Here is a 21,902-nt window from a genome sequence, read left to right as displayed (position 1 = left end):
GGGTCAGTTTGTTATATCTGGAGTACTTCTCCTGTTCTATTCGGTGTCCTGTGTGAATTTAAGTGTGCTCTCTCTGATTCTCTCTTTCTTTCTCTCTTTCTTTCTTTCTCTCTCTCGGAGGACCTGAGCCCTAGGACCATGCCTCAAGACTACCTGACATGATGACTCCTTGCTGTCCCCAGTCCACCTGGCCGTGCTGCTGCTCCAGTTTCAACTGTTCTGCCTTATTATTATTGGACCATGCTGGTCATTTATGAACATTTGAACATCTTGGCCATGTTCTGTTATAATCTCCACCCGGCACAGCCAGAAGAGGACTGGCCACCCCACATAGCCTGGTTCCTCTCTAGGTTTCTTCCTAGGTTTTGGCCTTTCTAGGGAGTTTTTCCTAGCCACCGTGCTTCTACACCTGAATTGCTTGCTGTTTGGGGTTTTAGGCTGGGTTTCTGTACAGCACTTTGAGATATCAGCTGATGTACGAAGGGCTATATAAATACATTTAATTTGATTTGATTTGAAGATGTGATACAGTTTTTTTCCCAATTGCTAAAACACAATTTTGCAAACTAGGCTGGTTTTATCAAAATACTTAACACAATTCACAAAACCACACACCCAAACTGTGAAATACCTCATACATCCTGCAAAATGAAGCACTGCAACCAAAACTACATATAGCATTATCAAAATCAAATGTTTGCACCAAATGACACTTCATTCATATGACCAGATTTTTGTCTAACCAACTACACACTGATGGGCATAATGAAAAGCACTCTCATCTTCAGGATGCTTTGCCATAATACTAAAATAATTCAAATTGTAGAAAATCTTCAGATTTGCAGATACACACACATGCTTTTGAAACAGTTTATTTGTTCAAATTTTTCACCAAACAAGTCAGTGCAACATATGCACAGCAGATATATTTACATTGGACTGAACAAAAATATGCTCACACAAAAACAGTCAACTGAAAAATAAATGGCAGAGAAAATATATAGAAAAAAAGAGTCAAGAAAAATAATTAGGCAGCATCTTGCCGCACAGCTGGTTCTGGCCACAACACCTCGTCCACATCACAGGCAATATCTTCCCTTGCCAGACATCGAGGGAAGAAGCGCCTTGAGTGCCTTATCCATCCCTGAATCGCACCCACATCAATCTCATCACATGCCTCTTCCATAGCCTGCACAAGAGGCCTGCGCACAAAGGGCTGCCGGTCGTACACCTTCCACCGCCGTGCCGAAAATAACTCTTCTATGGGGTTCAGAAATGGTGAGTATGGTGGGAGGGATTGCACGAGAAATGGTGGGTGGTCAGCAAACCAGTTTTGGACTGGGGCTGCACGATGAAAGCTCACGTTGTCCCATACTACAACGTACCGGGTTCTTTGATGGTCTGCATCATTCATACGCTCTGGTGGTATGAGAACGTTGTGGAGTCTGTCCAGAAATGTGAGAATATGGGCTGTGTTGTATGGTCCAAGGTTGGCATGACGGTGGAGGACACCATGCGTATTGGAGATGGCAGCGCACATTGTGATGTTCCCACCACGTTGGCCAGGAACATCTATAATGGCTCTGTGGCCAATGACGTTTCTCCCCCTTCTTCTGCTCTCTGCTAGGTTGAACCCAGCCTCATCTATAAAGATGAACTCATGTGGGATTGCATGAGCATCCATTTCCAGTACTCCCTGAAAACAGAACAAAAGCAGTCAATATGGTGTTATCCAGTACACTGGGAAACAATGTTGCGTGTAGTGTACTGCAGTCAATATTGTACTTACATCCACATTTCTTTGAGAGTTTCTCTCAAACGGCACCTTATAAAGTTGTTTCATTCTGATTTGGTTTCGCGTGAGAATACGAGCCAATGTGGACAGACTGACTCGTTGAATGTTGTTGAATATGGTGTTGTCTTGGATGATGTGGCTTTGAATTTCTCGTCATCTGATTTCATTATTTTCCAAAACCAAGTTTACAATGTTAGCTTCCTGTACCCCGGTGAACATTTGGCCCCTTCCTCCACCATGGTTGCGTCTCTCAGTCCTTTAGAAAAACAAAAAAACTCAAATATAGGGCTTGGACAATGCAGCCAAAATATATTTCCCCCACAATAGAGTAAATTCTACAGGAAATGTGTGCAGTTAGTGTATGACATCAGCCATTCATGAAGTAAACAGGTCTCACCCAACTGATACACTGTGACATGGGGTGTACTACGTAGTGTGAAAGAAATGTTGGTTACATACCTGTACTCCAGTCTAAATGTCCGGATGACACAGGCGACAGTTAAACGGCTCAAGTTGGGCTGCACTCTCTGACATGATCAACTAAGGTTGCTCTGATTTCATTTGAAAGATGTTGTCTTCTTTGGCCATGAACTCCTCTACCAGCTCTACCCATACCTCTCACTCTTCCTCCCCCTCTCATTCTCACCCTCCCTCTTCCTCTCTCTGCAACGGCTTCCATTGTTGTTGTAAAACAAAAGGTGCTCACCTGCGGTCTTTTCATAGTGCTTACTTCCTGATTGAAGTGGTAACAATTAACCATTGAGGTGTTTGGCCAGGTGGCACATGTATTGGGCCAATTAGCTCATGTAGTGTCATTTTGAATGGCAGTGTTTTGAAATGGCAAACATGTGACTTTATGTCAGATTGTTGTGTCTTATGCAGAGAACCGTGTGCAGTGCATTTAAAAAGTGCCATTTTGAATTGCAAAATGTGTGTAAAGCAGAACATGTGTTTAGACTTTTGGAGACTTGAGAAGAGGTGTTGCTCTCTGTGTGTCAGTTTAAATAATTGTGCTGTGCATGTCATTTTAGTGTGTTAGCAATTGGAAAAAACTGTAATAGCCGTGCCTGTATAATGTATTGGATTTGACATTAGCTTGGATGAGTTTGGCATTGGCTTTGATACCACTTTACTAACTCAACCTGCATGTACATAATTACCTCAATTACCTCGACACCGGTGCCCCCCCCTGCACATTGACACATTGACTCTGTACCGATACCCCCTGTATATTGCCCCGCTATTGTTATTTACTGCTGCTCTTTAATTATTTGTTATTCTTATCTCTTACTTTTTTAGGGATTTTCTTAAACTGCATTGTTGGTTAAGGGCTTGTAAGTAAGAATTTCACTGTAAGGTCTACCTACACCTGTTGTATTCGGCGCATGTGACCAATAACATTTGATTTGATTAAATGGTATGCATGACTAATAGTTCCTAAGAAGTTCTTGGCAAGACAAACCTGTCTGTAGATTTCTCACGTGTTAACATGTCTTATTTTGGTATAGTGATACTGAAGGAGCCCAATTCTATGGTTCCTCTGCATGTGTTGTTTTGGCTTAATCCTTATAATCCTGATCTCCGACCAAAACAGTTCCAGAGTATTTCTCTGTTATAGTGAGAGGACACGACAACACACCTCTACCCTGTTCTATTCTCAGGAAACATTTATACTCTGTTCTATTCTCAGGAAACATTTCTAATCTGTTCTATTCTCAGGAAACATTTATACTCTGTTCTATTCTCAGGAAACATTTCTAATCTGTTCTATTCTCAGGAAACATTTCTAATCTGTTCTATTCTCAGGAAACATTTCTAATCTGTTCTATTCTCAGGAAACATTTCTAATCTGTTCTATTCTCAGGAAACATTTCTACTCTGTTATATTTTAAGGACAACATTTCTACTCTGTTATATTTTAAGGACAACATTTATACTCTGTTATATTTTAAGGACAACATTTCTACTCTGTTATATTTTAAGGACAACATTTATACTCTGTTATATTTTAAGGACAACATTTATACTCTGTTATATTTTAAGGACAACATTTATACTCTGTTATATTTTAAGGACAACATTTATACTCTGTTATATTTTAAGGACAACATTTCTACTCTGTTATATTTTAAGGACAACATTTATACTCTGTTATATTTTAAGGACAACATCTCTACTCTGTTCTATTCTCAGGAATAATCTATATTATATTGCCTTTAGCTCTCTGTTATAAAACACATGGTTATTCTCAATGGGATAAAGGACAAATATAACCAAACAAAAAATAACTAAATGGGCCGCATTGAATGAAACTTCTCTATTCTGAACGTCTGATTAGTTCCTGTACGCAGCACTATGTTCATAATACATACATAATATAATAATAATAATAATAATAATAATAATACTACATTCTAAAACATTTCAATATGAAAGAGATGTGACGTACAACAAAGTTGATTGGCCCTTGTTGAACTCATGTAGTTACATAGCTATGTTTCCATTTATAAATCCCTTTTACAAGAAGTCCAACTTCACCTAACATCATTACTAAACGTTAGACAAACCAGTTACCACACCCCGGTGTCAGGGACGGCTTACTCTGGAACTCCTTTCGTCACTACTGAGTTTTAAATAATTAAATGAATCAAATTGGGCATTCCTCTGTAGTGGGAGTGGTTTGCAGATTTGCCCCGCCCGCGTTGTCTTTGATTGACATAGCTCAAAAGCAGCAGCAGCCAGCGAACGGTGAGTTCTCGCTCTGTCGGTTGAACCTACAGACGTGGATTCGGTGCTGCTGCTGATAATGTTCACGTCCGGTTATAGTCACACACCAGCATCTCTGCTCTAGCAGACTTTTTTAACGTCGGTCACCTCTAAGTCTACTGACAAACGGGGATATATTATATTCTCTCTTTTTCATTTTCTCTGTCGCCATCTCTCCGTCGCTTATCGGTGAGAAAGAGGTAGGCAGGCTCGTTTCCCCGAGGAAGAGGGCAGCCAATAGCGGTGGCCAAGGGCATTTACTCCGTGGTCTCGTTGTCTGGATGATTTCTGATTCTGGTGATTTTCACAATATTTTATTTGAATCATGGCGACTGATTCCCCTGCCCGGAGTCTGGATGAGATCGATCTGTCTGCTCTACGGGTAAGATAAACCGGGTCTACATCATGTATCTGTTTCAGTATCAGAGATGGCTACTACTCTCTCTCTCTCTCTCTCTCTCTCTGTGTGTGTGTGTGTGTGTGTGTGTGAGAGACAACGCTTCTAAAATGGGTCAAATTCCCCATCCCAACATACAACCACCAACATGGCAGACTGGCCTACCGATGTTTGTGCATGAGCAAAATATATCCAAATATCGAATTATGCAGGCCTATATAGCACTGTTCATAGCCTAATGGCAGGTGGTTATACAATGTAACACAACAGAGGAACATACTCAGTGGAAAAACGTCAACCAAGTTTTTCTCTTTCGGCTGATTTACTAACGACTAACCTAGATAAACAAAGGTTAGGTATGAAATAGCATGACAGCATTGCCATGTAATCTGATGTCGTGGTTTGAGAAGGGGGGGGGGGGTCTCGACTTTTAGGTCTGAATATGTCGCTTTCATTGAGCCAGTCCGTGGTGGAATGTAGCCTACATATTTACACACACACACACACACACACACACACACACACACACACACACACACAAAGAGAACGTTTATGTGGGTCTACCAAAACAGCCTGATAGCCTTCATGTGCATTTACTGTATGAATACATTAAGGCATTCATGCATACAGTGTATTTCTGTGTGCATGTGTGTGTGTGAACAACAAATGTCACTCACTGTTAACACGGGTAGAGAGAGTCCTCTACAAAGGATACTATTAAATAATCACTAAGTATCTATTTACATGTCATATATTGTCTATATTACATTACCTTGATATATTGAATATGCCAAAATGGTTATATGTTGGTATAACCATCAGTGTAGATGCTAAACTCTGCTAAGCCAGTAATGCTAGTGGCTAGGCTACCTGTAGACTGTGTTGTCTGTGCACTCTTAGAAAAAATGGTTCCAAATGGGTTCTGCGGCTATCCCCATAGGAGAACCCTTTTTGTTTCCAGGTAGAACTATTTTGTTTTCCATGTAGAACCCTGTGTGGAAAGGGTTCTACATGGAACCCAAAAGGGTTGTACCTGGAACCAAACGTGGTTCTTCAAAGGGTTCTGCTATGGGGACAGCCCAAAAAACCTTTATGGTTCTAGATGGGAATTGTTTTCCAAGTGTAGACGGGGGCAGTAGGCTACTGTGGCTGTTGCTGCACTCTCTGGTTCTAATGTTAACCCTGAGCAAAGACACACACACACACACACACACACACACACACACACACACACACACACACACACACACACACACACACACTATGATGGATACACCTACTCTGCAAGATGATGTGTGTGTGTTTACATTTGTTTGTGTGTGTGGTCAGGTACTGGGTATACGCTAAGCTAATGCCATATGACCCGCAGACTAGTATAAAGGATGATAGGTTGGGTTGGGAAGAGCAAGTCTAGCTGAGATGTACAGTGGCCTATTGAGGTTGCCAGGTTGTGCAGAGCCAGTCTAGCTGAGCTGTACAGTGGTCTGTTCAGGTTATGCAGAGCCAGTCTAGCTGAGCTGTACAGTGGCCTGTTCAGGTTGTGCAGAGCCAGTCTAGCTGAGCTGTACAGTGGCCTGTTCAGGTTATGCAGAGCCAGTCTAGCTGAGCTGTACAGTGGCCTGTTCAGGTTGTGCAGAGCCAGTCTAGCTGAGCTGTACAGTGGCCTGTTCAGGTTGTGCAGAGCCAGTCTAGCTGAGATGTACAGTGGCCTGTTCAGGTTGTGCAGAGTCAGTCTAGCTGAGATGTACAGTGGCCTATTCAGGTTGTGCAGAGCCAGTCTAGCTGAGCTGTACAGTGGCCTGTTCAGGTTGTGCAGAGCCAGTCTAGCTGAGCTGTACAGTGGCCTGTTCAGGTTGTGCAGAGCCAGTCTAGCTGAGCTGTACAGTGGCCTGTTCAGGTTGTGCAGAGCCAGTCTAGCTGAGATGTGCAGTGGCCTGTTCAGGTTGTGCAGAGCCAGTCTAGCTGAGCTGTACAGTGGCCTGTTCAGGTTGTGCAGAGCCAGTCTAGCTGAGCTGTACAGTGGCCTGTTCAGGTTGTGCAGAGCCAGTCTAGCTGAGATGTGCAGTGGCCTGTTCAGGTTGTGCAGAGCCAGTCTAGCTGAGCTGTACAGGGGCCTGTGTGGATTACAGTTCTCCACCAGTCAGTCGCAGACATTAATCCACTGGGTGGGTCACTGGCTAGACTGGCCTAGGAACCGCTGGACAGACGAGTGTGTGTGTGTGTTGGGAAATCCTGACTGAGAAGTGGTCAGAGAATTGGTGATACCACACACACACACACACACACACACACACACACACACACACACACACACACACACACACACACACACACACACACACACACACACACACACACACACACACACACACACACACACAGTCAGTCAGCTAATGACATCAACAGATCAGCAGAAAGGACAGCACTGACCACACACACACACACACACACACAATTATAGAGTGAGGAGCTGATGAATGAGAGGGACAAAGGCAAAGTGAAAAAGGGGGAACGAGGAAGGGAGAGAGAAAAATAGATGGAGAGCGAGAGAAAGAGAGAAAGAGAGAGATTGAGTGCCAGTAATGTCACCCTATCCTCCACTACTTTTGGCCAGAACACTAGCCGTTATAGACGACACTCTCAACCTAAACCCACCTACGCCCTAGAACTGACCTGCATACATCTTATTCATGAATTATCTGGGTGTGTCACACTTAAATGTCTCCCCCTGAATGTGTCTGGGTGATCTAATGAACAGCTGAGCCACAAGACCCCCTTATTCACACTATTTCCCTAGCCTCTCACATACACACTCATAGACACACACACACTTTAGAGCCATAGAGTTTGAAGAATGTATACAAGGCCTCGCGAGGAGCTAAACAGAGAATAAGATTCATCAACAGAGAGAAAACGTTTGTGTATGAGTACAGTACAGTAGAGTCCTTCTCTCATGATAGATAGATAGGACCAGTTACAACGTGACTCCCATCATCCACTAACCTACTATAATCTAATCATCTCACACACAACCTGTGAGCCCATTCTGTTGTATTAAATAGTCATGATAACGGACACTTTTCTATCAGCTAGCCTGAGGATATGAATGAACTGGAGCAGCAAAAACACTCTATTTTACTCTGTTCACACACACACACACACACACACACACACACACACTTAGACACACTTGATCACTAACCCTTGTGTGGGCTTGTTTAGAAGAGTGAGTGTTTCTGTGTTTCTCATGATACCACAGGAGGTAAAGAAGGAGAGATGAGGAGATAGCTAGAGAGAGAACATAAAAGAGAGTAGAAGTGCCACAGTGGTGCTTAGATACTGCTGGAATGAGAGATGGATGGAGAGACAGATGGAATGAGAGATGGAGGGAGAGACAGATGGAATGAGAGATGGAGGGAGAGACAGATGGAATGAGAGATGGAGGGAGAGACAGATGGAATGAGAGATGGAGGGAGAGACAGATGGAATGAGAGATGGAGGGAGAGACAGATGAAATGAGAGATGGATGGAGAGACAGATGGAATGAGAGATGGATGGAGAGACCGATGGAATGAGAGATGGAGGGAGAGACAGATGGAATGAGAGATGGAGGGAGAGACAGATGGAATGAGAGATGGAGGGAGAGACAGATGGAATGAGAGATGGATGGAGAGACAGATGGAATTAGAGATGGAGGGAGAGACAGATGGAATGAGAGTCAGATGGAGGGAGAGACAGATGGAATAAGAGATGGAATGAGAGATGGAGGGAGAGACAGATGGAATGAGAGATGGATGGAATGAGAGATGGAGGGAGAGACAGATGGAATGAGAGATGGATGGAATGATAGATGGAGGGAGAGACCGATGGAATGAGAGATGGAGGGAGAGACAGATGGAGGGAGAGACAGATGGAATGATAGATGGGGGAGAGACAGATGGAATGAGAGATGGAGGGAGAGACAGATGGAATGAGAGATGGAGGGAGAGACCGATGGAATGAGAGATGGAGGGAGAGACAGATGGAATGAGAGATGGAGGGAGAGACCGATGGAATGAGAGATGGATGGAATGAGAGATGGAGGGAGAGACAGATGGAGGGAGAGAGATGGAATGAGAGATGGAGGGAGAGACAGATGGAGGGAGAGACAGATGGAATGATAGATGGGGGAGAGACAGATGGAGAGAGAGACCGATGGAATGAGAGATGGAGTGAGAGACCAATGGAATGAGAGATGGAGGGAGAGACAGATGGAGAGAGATGGAATGAGAGATAGAGGGAGAGACAGATGGAATGAGAGATGGAGGGAGAGACAGATGGAATGAGAGATGGAGGGAGAGACCGATGGAATGAGAGATGGAGGGAGAGACAGATGGAATGAGAGATGGATGGAGGGAGAGACAGATGGAATGAGAGATGGATGGAGAGACCGATGGAATGAGAGATGGAGGGAGAGACAGATGGAGGGAGAGAGATGGAATGAGAGATGGAGGGAGAGACAGATGGAGGGAGAGACAGATGGAATGATAGATGGGGGAGAGACAGATGGAATGAGAGATGGAGGGAGAGAGAGATGGAATGAGAGACAGATGGAATTAGAGATGGAGGGAGAGACAGATGGAATGAGAGATGGAGGGAGAGAGAGATGGAATGAGAGACAGATGGAATAAGAGACAGATGGAGGGAGAGACAGATGGAATGAGAGACAGATGGAGGGAGAGACAGATGGAATGATAGACAGATGGAGGGAGAGACAGATGGAATGAGAGATGGAGGGAGAGAGAGATGGAATGAGAGACAGATGGAATTAGAGATGGAGGGAGAGACAGATGGAATGAGAGACAGATGGAATGAGAGATGGAGGGAGAGAGAGATGGAATGAGAGACAGATGGAATAAGAGATGGAGGGAGAGACAGATGGAATGAGAGACAGATGGAGGGAGAGACAGATGGAATGAGAGACAGATGGAGGGAGAGACAGATGGAGGGAGAGACAGATGGAATGAGAGACAGATGGAGGGAGAGACAGATGGAATGAGAGATGGAGGGAGAGACAGATGGAATGAGAGACAGATGGAATGAGAGATGGAGGGAGAGACCGATGGAGGGAGAGACAGATGGAATGAGAGACAGATGGAATGAGAGATGGAGGGAGAGACAGATGGAATGAGAGACAGATGGAATGAGAGATGGAGGGAGAGACAGATGGAATGAGAGACAGATGGAATGAGAGATGGAGGGAGAGACAGATGGAATGAGAGATGGAGGGAGAGACAGATGGAATGAGAGATGGAGGGAGAGACAGATGGAATGAGAGACAGATGGAATTAGAGATGGAGGGAGAGACAGATGGAATGAGAGACAGATGGAGGGAGAGACAGATGGAATGAGAGACAGATGGAATGAGGAACAGATGGAATGAGAGACAGATGGAATGACAGATGGATGGAGAGATGGATGGAGAGACCGATGGAATGAGAGATGGAGGGAGAGACAGATGGAATGAGAGATGGAGGGAGAGACAGATGGAATGAGAGATGGAGGGAGAGACAGATGGAATGAGAGATGGATGGAGAGACAGATGGAATTAGAGATGGAGGGAGAGACAGATGGAATGAGAGTCAGATGGAGGGAGAGACAGATGGAATGAGAGATGGATGGAGAGACCGATGGAATGAGAGATGGAGGGAGAGACAGATGGAATGAGAGATGGAGGGAGAGACCGATGGAGGGAGAGACAGATGGAATGAGAGATGGAGGGAGAGACAGATGGAATGAGAGACAGATGGAGGGAGAGATGGAGGGAGAGACAGATGGAATGAGAGATGGAGTGAGAGACAGAGGGAGAGACAGATGGAATGAGAGATGGAATGAGAGATGGAGGGAGAGACAGATGGAATGAGAGATGGAGGGAGAGACAGATGGAATGATAGATGGGGGAGAGACAGATGGAATGAGAGATGGAGGGAGAGACAGATGGAATGAGAGATGGAGGGAGAGACCGATGGAATGAGAAATGGAGGGAGAGACAGATGGAGGGAGAGACAGATGGAATGAGAGATGGAGGGAGAGACAGATGGAGGGAGAGACAGATGGAATGAGAGATGGAGGGAGAGACCGATGGAATGAGAGATGGAGGGAGAGACAGATGGAATGAGAGATGGAATGAGAGATGGAGGGAGAGACAGATGGAATGAGAGATGGAATGAGAGATGGAGGGAGAGACAGACGGAGGGAGATACAGATGGAATGAGAGACAGATGGAGGGAGAGACAGATGGAATGAGAGATGGAGGGAGAGACCGATGGAATGAGAGATGGAGGGAGAGACAGATGGAATGAGAGATGGATGGAGAGACAGATGGAATGAGAGACGGAGGGAGAGACAGATGGAATGAGAGACAGATGGAATGATAGATGGAGGGAGAGACAGATGGAATGAGAGACCGATGGAATGAGAGATGGATGGAGAGACAGATGGAATGAGAGATGGAGGGAGAGACCGATGGAATGATAGATGGAGGGAGAGACAGATGGAATGAGAGATGGATGGAATGAGAGATGGAGGGAGAGACAGATGGAATGAGAGATGGATGGAATGATAGATGGAGGGAGAGACAGATGGAGGGAGAGACCGATGGAATGAGAGATGGAGGGAGAGACAGATGGAGGGAGAGACAGATGGAATGATAGATGGGGGAGAGACAGATGGAATGAGAGATGGAGGGAGAGACAGATGGAATGAGAGATGGAGGGAGAGACCGATGGAATGAGAGATGGAGGGAGAGACAGATGGAATGAGAGATAGAGGGAGAGACCGATGGAATGAGAGATGGATGGAGAGACCGATGGAATGAGAGATGGAGGGAGAGACAGATGGAGGGAGAGAGATGGAATGAGAGATGGAGGGAGAGACAGATGGAGGGAGAGACAGATGGAATGATAGATGGGGGAGAGACAGATGGAGAGAGAGACCGATGGAATGAGAGATGGAGTGAGAGACCGATGGAATTAGAGATGGAGGGAGAGACAGATGGAGAGAGATGGAATGAGAGATAGAGGGAGAGACAGATGGAATGAGAGATGGAGGGAGAGACAGATGGAATGAGAGATGGAGGGAGAGACCGATGGAATGAGAGATGGAGGGAGAGACAGATGGAATGAGAGATGGATGGAGGGAGAGACAGATGGATTGAGAGATGGATGGAGAGACCGATGGAATGAGAGATGGAGGGAGAGACAGATGGAGGGAGAGAGATGGAATGAGAGATGGAGGGAGAGACAGATGGAGGGAGAGACAGATGGAATGATAGATGGGGGAGAGACAGATGGAATGAGAGATGTAGGGAGAGAGAGATGGAATGAGAGACAGATGGAATTAGAGATGGAGGGAGAGACAGATGGAATGAGAGACAGATGGAATGAGAGATGGAGGGAGAGAGAGATGGAATGAGAGACAGATGGAATAAGAGACAGATGGAGGGAGAGACAGATGGAATGAGAGACAGATGGAGGGAGAGACAGATGGAATGATAGACAGATGGAGGGAGAGACAGATGGAATGAGAGATGGAGGGAGAGAGAGATGGAATGAGAGACAGATGGAATTAGAGATGGAGGGAGAGACAGATAGAATGAGAGACAGATGGAATGCGAGATGGAGGGAGAGAGAGATGGAATGAGAGACAGATGGAATAAGAGATGGAGGGAGAGACAGATGGAATGAGAGACAGATGGAGGGAGAGACAGATGGAATGAGAGACAGATGGAGGGAGAGACAGATGGAGGGAGAGACAGATGGAATGAGAGACAGATGGAGGGAGAGACAGATGGAATGAGAGATGGAGGGAGAGACAGATGGAATGAGAGACAGATGGAATGAGAGATGGAGGGAGAGACCGATGGAGGGAGAGACAGATGGAATGAGAGACAGATGGAATGAGAGATGGAGGGAGAGACAGATGGAATGAGAGACAGATGGAATGAGAGATGGAGGGAGAGACAGATGGAATGAGAGATGGAGGTAGAGACAGATGGAATGAGAGATGGAGGGAGAGACAGATGGAATGAGAGATGGAGGGAGAGACAGATGGAATGAGAGACAGATGGAATTAGAGATGGAGGGAGAGACAGATGGAATGAGAGACAGATGGAGGGAGAGACAGATGGAATGAGAGACAGATGGAATGAGGAACAGATGGAATGAGAGACAGATGGAATGACAGATGGATGGAGAGATGGATGGAGAGACCGATGGAATGAGAGATGGAGGGAGAGACAGATGGAATGAGAGATGGAGGGAGAGACAGATGGAATGAGAGATGGAGGGAGAGACAGATGGAATGAGAGATGGATGGAGAGACAGATGGAATTAGAGATGGAGGGAGAGACAGATGGAATGAGAGTCAGATGGAGGGAGAGACAGATGGAATGAGAGATGGATGGAGAGACCGATGGAATGAGAGATGGAGGGAGAGACAGATGGAATGAGAGATGGAGGGAGAGACCGATGGAGGGAGAGACAGATGGAATGAGAGATGGAGGGAGAGACAGATGGAATGAGAGACAGATGGAGGGAGAGATGGAGGGAGAGACAGATGGAATGAGAGATGGAGGGAGAGACAGATGGAATGAGAGATGGATGGAGAGACCGATGGAATGAGAGATGGAGGGAGAGACAGATGGAGGGAGAGAGATGGAATGAGAGATGGAGGGAGAGACAGATGGAGGGAGAGACAGATGGAATGATAGATGGGGGAGAGACAGATGGAATGAGAGATGGAGGGAGAGAGAGATGGAATGAGAGACAGATGGAATTAGAGATGGAGGGAGAGACAGATGGAATGAGAGACAGATGGAATGAGAGATGGAGGGAGAGAGAGATGGAATGAGAGACAGATGGAGGGAGAGACAGATGGAATGAGAGACAGATGGAGGGAGAGACAGATGGAATGATAGACAGATGGAGGGAGAGACAGATGGAATGAGAGATGGAGGGAGAGAGAGATGGAATGAGAGACAGATGGAATTAGAGATGGAGGGAGAGACAGATGGAATGAGAGACAGATGGAATGAGAGATGGAGGGAGAGAGAGATGGAATAAGAGATGGAGGGAGACACAGATGGAATGAGAGACAGATGGAGGGAGAGACAGATGGAATGAGAGACAGATGGAGGGAGAGACAGATGGAATGAGAGATGGAGCGAGAGACAGATGGAATGAGAGATGGAGGGAGAGACAGATGGAATTAGAGATGGAGGGAGAGACATATGGAATGAGAGACAGATGGAATGAGAGATGGAGGGAGAGACCGATGGAGGGAGAGACAGATGGAATGAGAGACAGATGGAATGAGAGATGGAGGGAGAGACAGATGGAATGAGAGACAGATGGAATGAGAGATCGAGGGAGAGACAGATGGAATGAGAGACAGATGGAATGAGAGATGGAGGGAGAGACAGATGGAATGAGAGATGGAGGGAGAGACAGATGGAATGAGAGATGGAGGGAGAGACAGATGGAATGAGAGACAGATGGAATTAGAGATGGAGGGAGAGACAGATGGAATGAGAGACAGATGGAGGGAGAGACAGATGGAATGAGAGACAGATGGAATGAGGAACAGATGGAATGAGAGACAGATGGAATGACAGATGGAGGGAGAGACAGATGGAATGAGAGACAGATGGAGGGAGAGACAGATGGAATGAGAGACAGATGGAGGGAGAGACAGATGGAATGAGAGACAGATGGAATGAGAGATGGAGGGAGAGAGAGATGGAATGAGAGACAGATGGAATTAGAGATGAAGGGAGAGACAGATGGAATGAGAGACGGATGGAGGGAGAGACAGATGGAATGAGAGAGATGGAATGAGAGATGGAGGGAGAGACCGATGGAGGGAGAGACAGATGGAATGAGAGACAGATGGAATGAGAGATGGAGGGAGAGACAGATGGAATGAGAGACAGATGGAATGAGAGATGGAGGGAGAGACAGATGGAATGAGAGACAGATGGAATGAGAGATGGAGGGAGAGACAGATGGAATGAGAGACAGATGGAGGTAGAGACAGATGGAATGAGAGACAGATGGAATGAGAGATGGAGGGAGAGACAGATGGAATGAGAGATGGAGGGAGAGACCGATGGAATGAGAGATGGATGGAGAGACCGATGGAATGAGAGATGGAGGGAGAGACAGATGGAGGGAGAGAGATGGAATGAGAGATGGAGGGAGAGACAGATGGAATGATAGATGGGGGAGAGACAGATGGAGAGAGAGACCGATGGAATGAGAGATGGAGTGAGAGACCGATGGAATGAGAGATGGAGGGAGAGACAGATGGAGAGAGATGGAATGAGAGATGGAATGAGAGATAGAGGGAGAGACAGATGGAATGAGAGATGGAGGGAGAGACAGATGGAATGAGAGATGGAGGGAGAGGCCGATGGAATGAGAGATGGAGGGAGAGACAGATGGAATGAGAGATGGATGGAGGGAGAGACAGATGGAATGAGAGATGGATGGAGAGACCGATGGAATGAGAGATGGAGGGAGAGACAGATGGAGGGAGAGAGATGGAATGAGAGATGGAGGGAGAGACAGATGGAGGGAGAGACAGATGGAATGATAGATGGGGGAGAGACAGATGGAATGAGAGATGGAGGGAGAGAGAGATGGAATGAGAGACAGATGGAATTAGAGATGGAGGGAGAGACAGATGGAATGAGAGATGGAGGGAGAGAGAGATGGAATGAGAGACAGATGGAATAAGAGACAGATGGAGGGAGAGACAGATGGAATGAGAGACAGATGGAGGGAGAGACAGATGGAATGATAGACAGATGGAGGGAGAGACAGATTGAATGAGAGATGGAGGGGGAGAGAGATGGAATGAGAGACAGATGGAATTAGAGATGGAGGGAGAGACAGATGGAATGAGAGACAGATGGAATGAGAGATGGAGGGAGAGATAGATGGAATGAGAGACAGATGGAATAAGAGATGGAGAGAGAGACAGATGGAATGAGAGACAGATGGAGGGAGAGACAGATGGAATGAGAGACAGATGGAGGGAGAGACAGATGGAGGGAGAGACAGATGGAATGAGAGACAGATGGAGGGAGAGACAGATGGAATGAGAGATGGAGGCAGAGACAGATGGAATGAGAGACAGATGGAATGAGAGATGGAGGGAGAGACCGATGTTGGGAGAGACAGATGGAATGAGAGACAGATGGAATGAGAGATGGAGGGAGAGACAGATGGAATGAGAGATGGAGGGAGAGACAGATGGAATGAGAGACAGATGGAATGAGAGATGGAGGGAGAGACAGATGGAATGAGAGATGGAGGGAGAGACAGATGGAATGAGAGATGGAGGGAGAGACAGATGGAATGAGAGACAGATGGAATTAGAGATGGAGGGAGAGACAGGTGGAATGAGAGACAGATGGAGGGAGAGACAGATGGAATGAGAGACAGATGGAATGAGGAACAGATGGAATGAGAGACAGATGGAATGACAGATGGAGGGAGAGACAGATGGAATGAGAGACAGATGGAGGGAGAGACAGATGGAATGAGAGACAGATGGAGGGAGAGACAGATGGAATGAGAGACAGATGGAATGAGAGATGGAGGGAGAGAGAGATGGAATGAGAGACAGATGGAATTAGAGATGGAGGGAGAGACAGATGGAATGAGAGACAGATGGAGGAAGAGACAGATGGAATGAGAGAGATGGAATGAGAGATGGAGGGAGAGACCGATGGAGGGAGAGACAGATGGAATGAGAGACAGATGGAATGAGAGATGGAGGGAGAGACAGATGGAATGAGAGACAGATGGAATGAGAGATGGAGGGAGAGACAGATGGAATGAGAGACAGATGGAATGAGAGATGGAGGGAGAGACAGATGGAATGAGAGATAGAGGGAGAGACAGATGGAATGAGAGATGGAGGGAGAGACAGATGGAATGAGAGATGGAGGGAGAGACAGATGGAATGAGAGATGGAGGGAGAGACAGATGGAATGAGAGATGGAGGGAGAGACAGATGGAATGAGAGATGGAGGGAGAGACAGATGGAATGAGAGACGAATGGAATTAGAGATGGAGGGAGAGACAGGTGGAATGAGAGACAGATGGAGGGAGAGACAGATGGAATGAGAGACAGATGGAATGAGGAACAGATGGAATGAGAGACAGATGGAATGACAGATGGAGGGAGAGACAGATGGAATGAGAGACAGATGGAGGGAGAGACAGATGGAATGAGAGACAGATGGAGGGAGAGACAGATGGAATGAGAGACAGATGGAATGAGAGATGGAGGGAGAGAGAGATGGAATGAGAGACAGATGGAATTAGAGATGGAGGGAGAGACAGATGGAGGGAGAGACAGATGGAATGAGAGAGATGGAATGAGAGATGGAGGGAGAGACCGATGGAGGGAGAGACAGATGGAATGAGAGACAGATGGAATGAGAGATGGAGGGAGAGACAGATGGAATGAGAGACAGATGGAATGAGAGATGGAGGGAGAGACAGATGGAATGAGAGACAGATGGAATGAGAGATGGAGGGAGAGACAGATGGAATGAGAGATGGAGGGAGAGACAGATGGAATGAGAGATGGAGGGAGAGACAGATGGAATGAGAGACAGATGGAATTAGAGATGGAGGGAGAGACAGATGGAATGAGAGACCGATGGAATGAGAGACAGATGGAGGGAGAGACAGATGGAATGAGAGACAGATGGAATGAGGAACAGATGGAATGAGAGACAGATAGAATGACAGATGGAGGGAGAGACAGATGGAATGAGAGACAGATGGAGGGAGAGACAGATGGAGGGAGAGACAGATGGAATGAGAGATGGAGGGAGAGAGAGATGGAATGAGAGACAGATGGAATTAGAGATGGAGGGAGAGACAGATGGAATGAGAGACAGATGGAGGGAGAGACAGATGGAATGAGAGAGATGGAATGAGAGATGGAGGGAGAGACAGATGGAATCAGAGATGGAGGAAGAGACAGATGGAATTAGAGATGGAGGGAGAGACAGATGGAATGAGAGACAGATGGAGGGAGAGACAGATGGAATGAGAGACAGATGGAATGAGAGATGGAGGGAGAGACAGATGGAATGAGAGATGAGGGAGAGACAGATGGAATGAGAGATGGAATGAGAGATGGAGGGAGAGACAGATGGAATGAGAGATGGAGGGAGAGACAGATGGAATGAGAGATGGAGGGAGAGACAGATGGAATGACAGATGGAGGGAGAGTCAGATGGAAAGAGATTAAAACTGCCATAGCCAAAAGGCTCAAGTCTGTTGGAATGAGATTGATGGAGAGAATGAGAGAGAGAGAGAATAAAAGAGAGTGTGAGAGTTCCATAGCATTTCTCAGAGAAGGGCTGGAATGAGAGAGAACGAGACTGTGAGAGCTACATATATCTACTCTGGCTGGCTGGAGATGAATGGAGAGAGAGAGAAAGAGAGAGTTGGAAGAGAGTGAACGAAAGAGAGAGTGAGGGCTACAGAGGGGGGAGTTGAATTCCAGCTATTGTTGGAATGACATAGCAACACAGCAAAGAGGGAGGTGTGTGTGTGTGTGTGTGTGTGTGTGTGTGTGTGTGTGTGTGTGTGTGTGTGTGTGTGTGTGTGTGTGTGTGAGGTCACTGGGTTCTCTGTGTGGTCTAGCGGCTCCTCTTGTAGTAACTCTACTGTCTGGTAAGCTAATCATTATGCAGCAATTTTAGCTAGCTATCGACAGTAGCAGTCTATTAGCATCAGCTAGCTTCAAGCTAACAGTCTGTAGCCTATCTCTGGGGGCTAGCATCAAGCTAACAGTCTATATGTTTTGGGGCTGGCATCAAACTAACTGTCTATCTGTGCTAGTATCAAGATAACAGTCTATATGTCTGGGGTGGGGATTAGCATCAAGCTAATGGCCTGTAGCCTATGTTGTTGGGGCTAGCATCAAGCTAACGGTATAGCCTATGTCTGGGGGCTAGCATAAAGCTAACACCTCTATAACTGCCAGCTTCAAGCTAAATGTCTGTACACTCTGTGACTCAGAATTTGTCTCTCTTTAGGACCCAGCAGGCATCTTTGAGCTGGTGGAGTTGGTGGGCAATGGAACCTACGGACAGGTGTACAAGGTAAGACACACACTTCTTTCTCTCTCTCCTGGTCTCCCTCTCTCCCCCCTGGTCTCCCTCTCTCCCCCCTGGTCTCCCTCTCTCCCCCCTGGTCTCCCTCTCTCCCCCCTGGTCTCCCTCTCTCCCCCCTGGTCTCCCTCTCTCCCCTCTGGTCTCCCTCTCTCTCTCCTGGTCTCCCTCTCTCCCCCCTGGTCTCCCTCTCTCTCTCCTGGTCTCCCTCTCTCCCCCCTGGTCTCCCTCTCTCCCCCCTGGTCTCCCTCTCTCCCCCCTGGTCTCCCTCTCTCCCCCCTGGTCTCCCTCTCTCCCCTCTGGTCTCCCTCTCTCTCTCCTGGTCTCCCTCTCTCCCCCCTGGTCTCCCTCTCTCTCTCCTGGTCTCCCTCTCTCCGTCCTGGTCTCCCTCTCTCCCCCCTGGTCTCCCTCTCTCCCCCCTGGTCTCCCTCTCTCCGTCCTGGTCTCCCTCTCCTCCCTATCTCTTATCAGTAGGAAACAGTCAGTTGTATCTGACAAGATGCAGAGGGATGTATATTTCAGGACACAGGATATGACTGAGCGATTTCCCGTCTCTGCCTCAGTCAGGGGTTTATGTTTGATTGGCGTAATGGTGGCTCGGGGTCTCAGTTGCTCCAGTGTGAGCCCAAGTGTCACTGTCTTTTTTTACAAACCTCCTTTCCTCTCGTTTAAAAAAAAATCCTCTCCTTTCCTTTCCTTTCCTTTCCTTCCTCTCCTTTCCTTTCCTCTCCTTTCCTTTCCTTTCCTTTCCTTTCCTCTCCTTTCCTTTCCTCTCCTTTCCTTTCCTTTCCTTTCCTTCCTCTCCTTTCCTTTCCTTTCCTTTCCTTCCTCTCCTTTCCTTTCCTTTCCTTTCCTTTCCTTCCTCTCCTTTCCTTTCCTTTCCTCTCCTTTCCTTTCCTTCCTCTCCTCTCCTCTCCTTTCCTCTCCTTTCCTTTCCTTCCTCTCCTGTCCTCTCCTCTCCTTTCCTTTTCTTTCCTTTCCTCTCCTTTCCTTTCCTTTCCTTTCCTTTCCTTTCCTTTCCTTCCTCTCCTGTCCTCTCCTCTCCTCTCCTTTCCTTTTCTTTCCTTTCCTTTCCTCTCCTTTCCTTTCCTTTCCTTTCCTTTCCTTTCCTTTCCTTTCCTTTCCTTCCTCTCCTTTCCTTTCCTTTCCTTTCCTTTCCTCTCCTTTCCTTTCCTTCCTCTCCTCTCCTTTCCTCTCCTTTCCTTTCCTTCCTCTCCTTTCCTTTCCTCTCCTTTCCTTTCCTTTCCTTTCCTTTCCTTTCCTTTCCTTTCCTTTCCTTCCTCTTCTCTCCTTTCCTCTCCTCTCCTTTCCTTTCCTTTCCTTTCCTTCCTCTCCTGTCCTCTCCTCCGGTGCCGTTACAATATGTATTGCGATTCTCACGATTCTATATGTATTGCGATTCGATACTGTGATTTTATTGCGATTCGATGTTCCAGACATATTGCTCACATGTCTGCTGCAGGGAGACGAGAGACAGAGCCATGAGAAAACAAAATAAAAGTGCTGAAAACAAATTGGCCCCCAATGTAAAAATCAGATGGATAACAAGCTATGAAGGTAATACACCAGATTTTTGGTACAGGTACAGGTACAGGTACAGGTATAGGTACAGCCAACGAGCACAAAAATAATATTGCGCTATTATCCAAACGTTACGATACAATATTTAGTCCAAAAATAATATCCTGATTATGTAACGGTATCGTTATCCCCCCCCCCCCCCCCCCCCGACACTAGTGGTCATGTTGGAATGGGGAGTAGAGATGGCTCTGATCGGATAAACAAAAGAGGTCAGCTAGAGGTCAACGCTGTTAGCCACAGATAAAGTTTGACAGCCTCTTCCGTGTGTGTGTGTGTGTGTGTGTGTGTGTGTGTGTGTGTGTGTTTCTGTGAGACTGTTGCATCTTGTGCATGTGTGTTTGTGTGTCTGCACGTGCTTGTGTGTGTGGTGTGTGAGAGTTATGTGAGTTCAGTTATTTCTAACGATGCTCTCTGACTGAAAGTCACGCCTCATTTGCTGGATGACATTCAGCCTGTCTACTGTAATACACTATACACTACTAATACACTCTAGCCATATAGGCCCACTGCAGTATACTGTAGTATATACTAACCCTGCCTGCTGTAATACATTATAGCCATATAGGCCCACTGCAGTATACTGTAATATATACTAACCCTGTCTGCTGTAATACACTATAGCCATATAGGCCCACTGCAGTATACTGTAATATATACTAACCCTGTCTGCTGTAATACACTATAGCCATATACTGTAGTATATACTAACCCTGTCTGCTGTAATACACTATACACTACTAATACACTATAGCCATATACTGTAGTATACTGTAGTATATACTAACCCTAACCCTGTCTACTGTAATATACTATAGCCATATAGGCCCACTGCAGTATACTGTAGTATATACTAACCCTGCCTGCTGTAATACATTATAGCCATATAGGCCCACTGCAGTATACTGTAGTATATACTAACCCTGCCTGCTGTAATACATTATAGCCATATAGGCCCACTGCAGTATACTGTAATATATACTAACCCTGCCTGCTGTAATACATTATAGCCATATAGGCCCACTGCAGTATACTGTAGTATATACTAACCCTGTCTGCTGTAATACACTATAGCCATATACTGTAGTATATACTAACCCTGTCTACTGTAATACACTATACACTACTAATACACTATAGCCATATAGGCCCACTGCAGTATACTGTAGTATATACTAACCCTG

At 46.2% G+C, this 21,902-nt stretch overlaps 1 protein-coding gene across 1 annotated transcript in view; it reads left to right on the top strand.

Annotated features, from left to right (window-relative positions):
- The first annotated feature begins 4,582 nt into the window (after positions 1-4,582).
- Positions 4,583-21,902, top strand: part of LOC139373078 (TRAF2 and NCK-interacting protein kinase-like) — a 79,102-nt gene continuing 61,782 nt past the window's right edge. Inside the window, exons 1-2 of the mRNA XM_071113165.1 lie at positions 4,583-4,943; positions 19,066-19,131. Of these exons, the coding sequence (XP_070969266.1) occupies positions 4,887-4,943; positions 19,066-19,131 (123 nt within the window). The 5' untranslated portion in view covers positions 4,583-4,886. The remainder of the gene's footprint in view (positions 4,944-19,065; positions 19,132-21,902) is intronic.

The sequence above is a fragment of the Oncorhynchus clarkii genome, chromosome 18 (assembly GCF_045791955.1).
Source record: "Oncorhynchus clarkii lewisi isolate Uvic-CL-2024 chromosome 18, UVic_Ocla_1.0, whole genome shotgun sequence".
Classification (NCBI taxonomy): Eukaryota; Metazoa; Chordata; class Actinopteri; order Salmoniformes; family Salmonidae; genus Oncorhynchus; species Oncorhynchus clarkii.
This window is presented reverse-complemented; position numbering and strand designations above follow the sequence as displayed.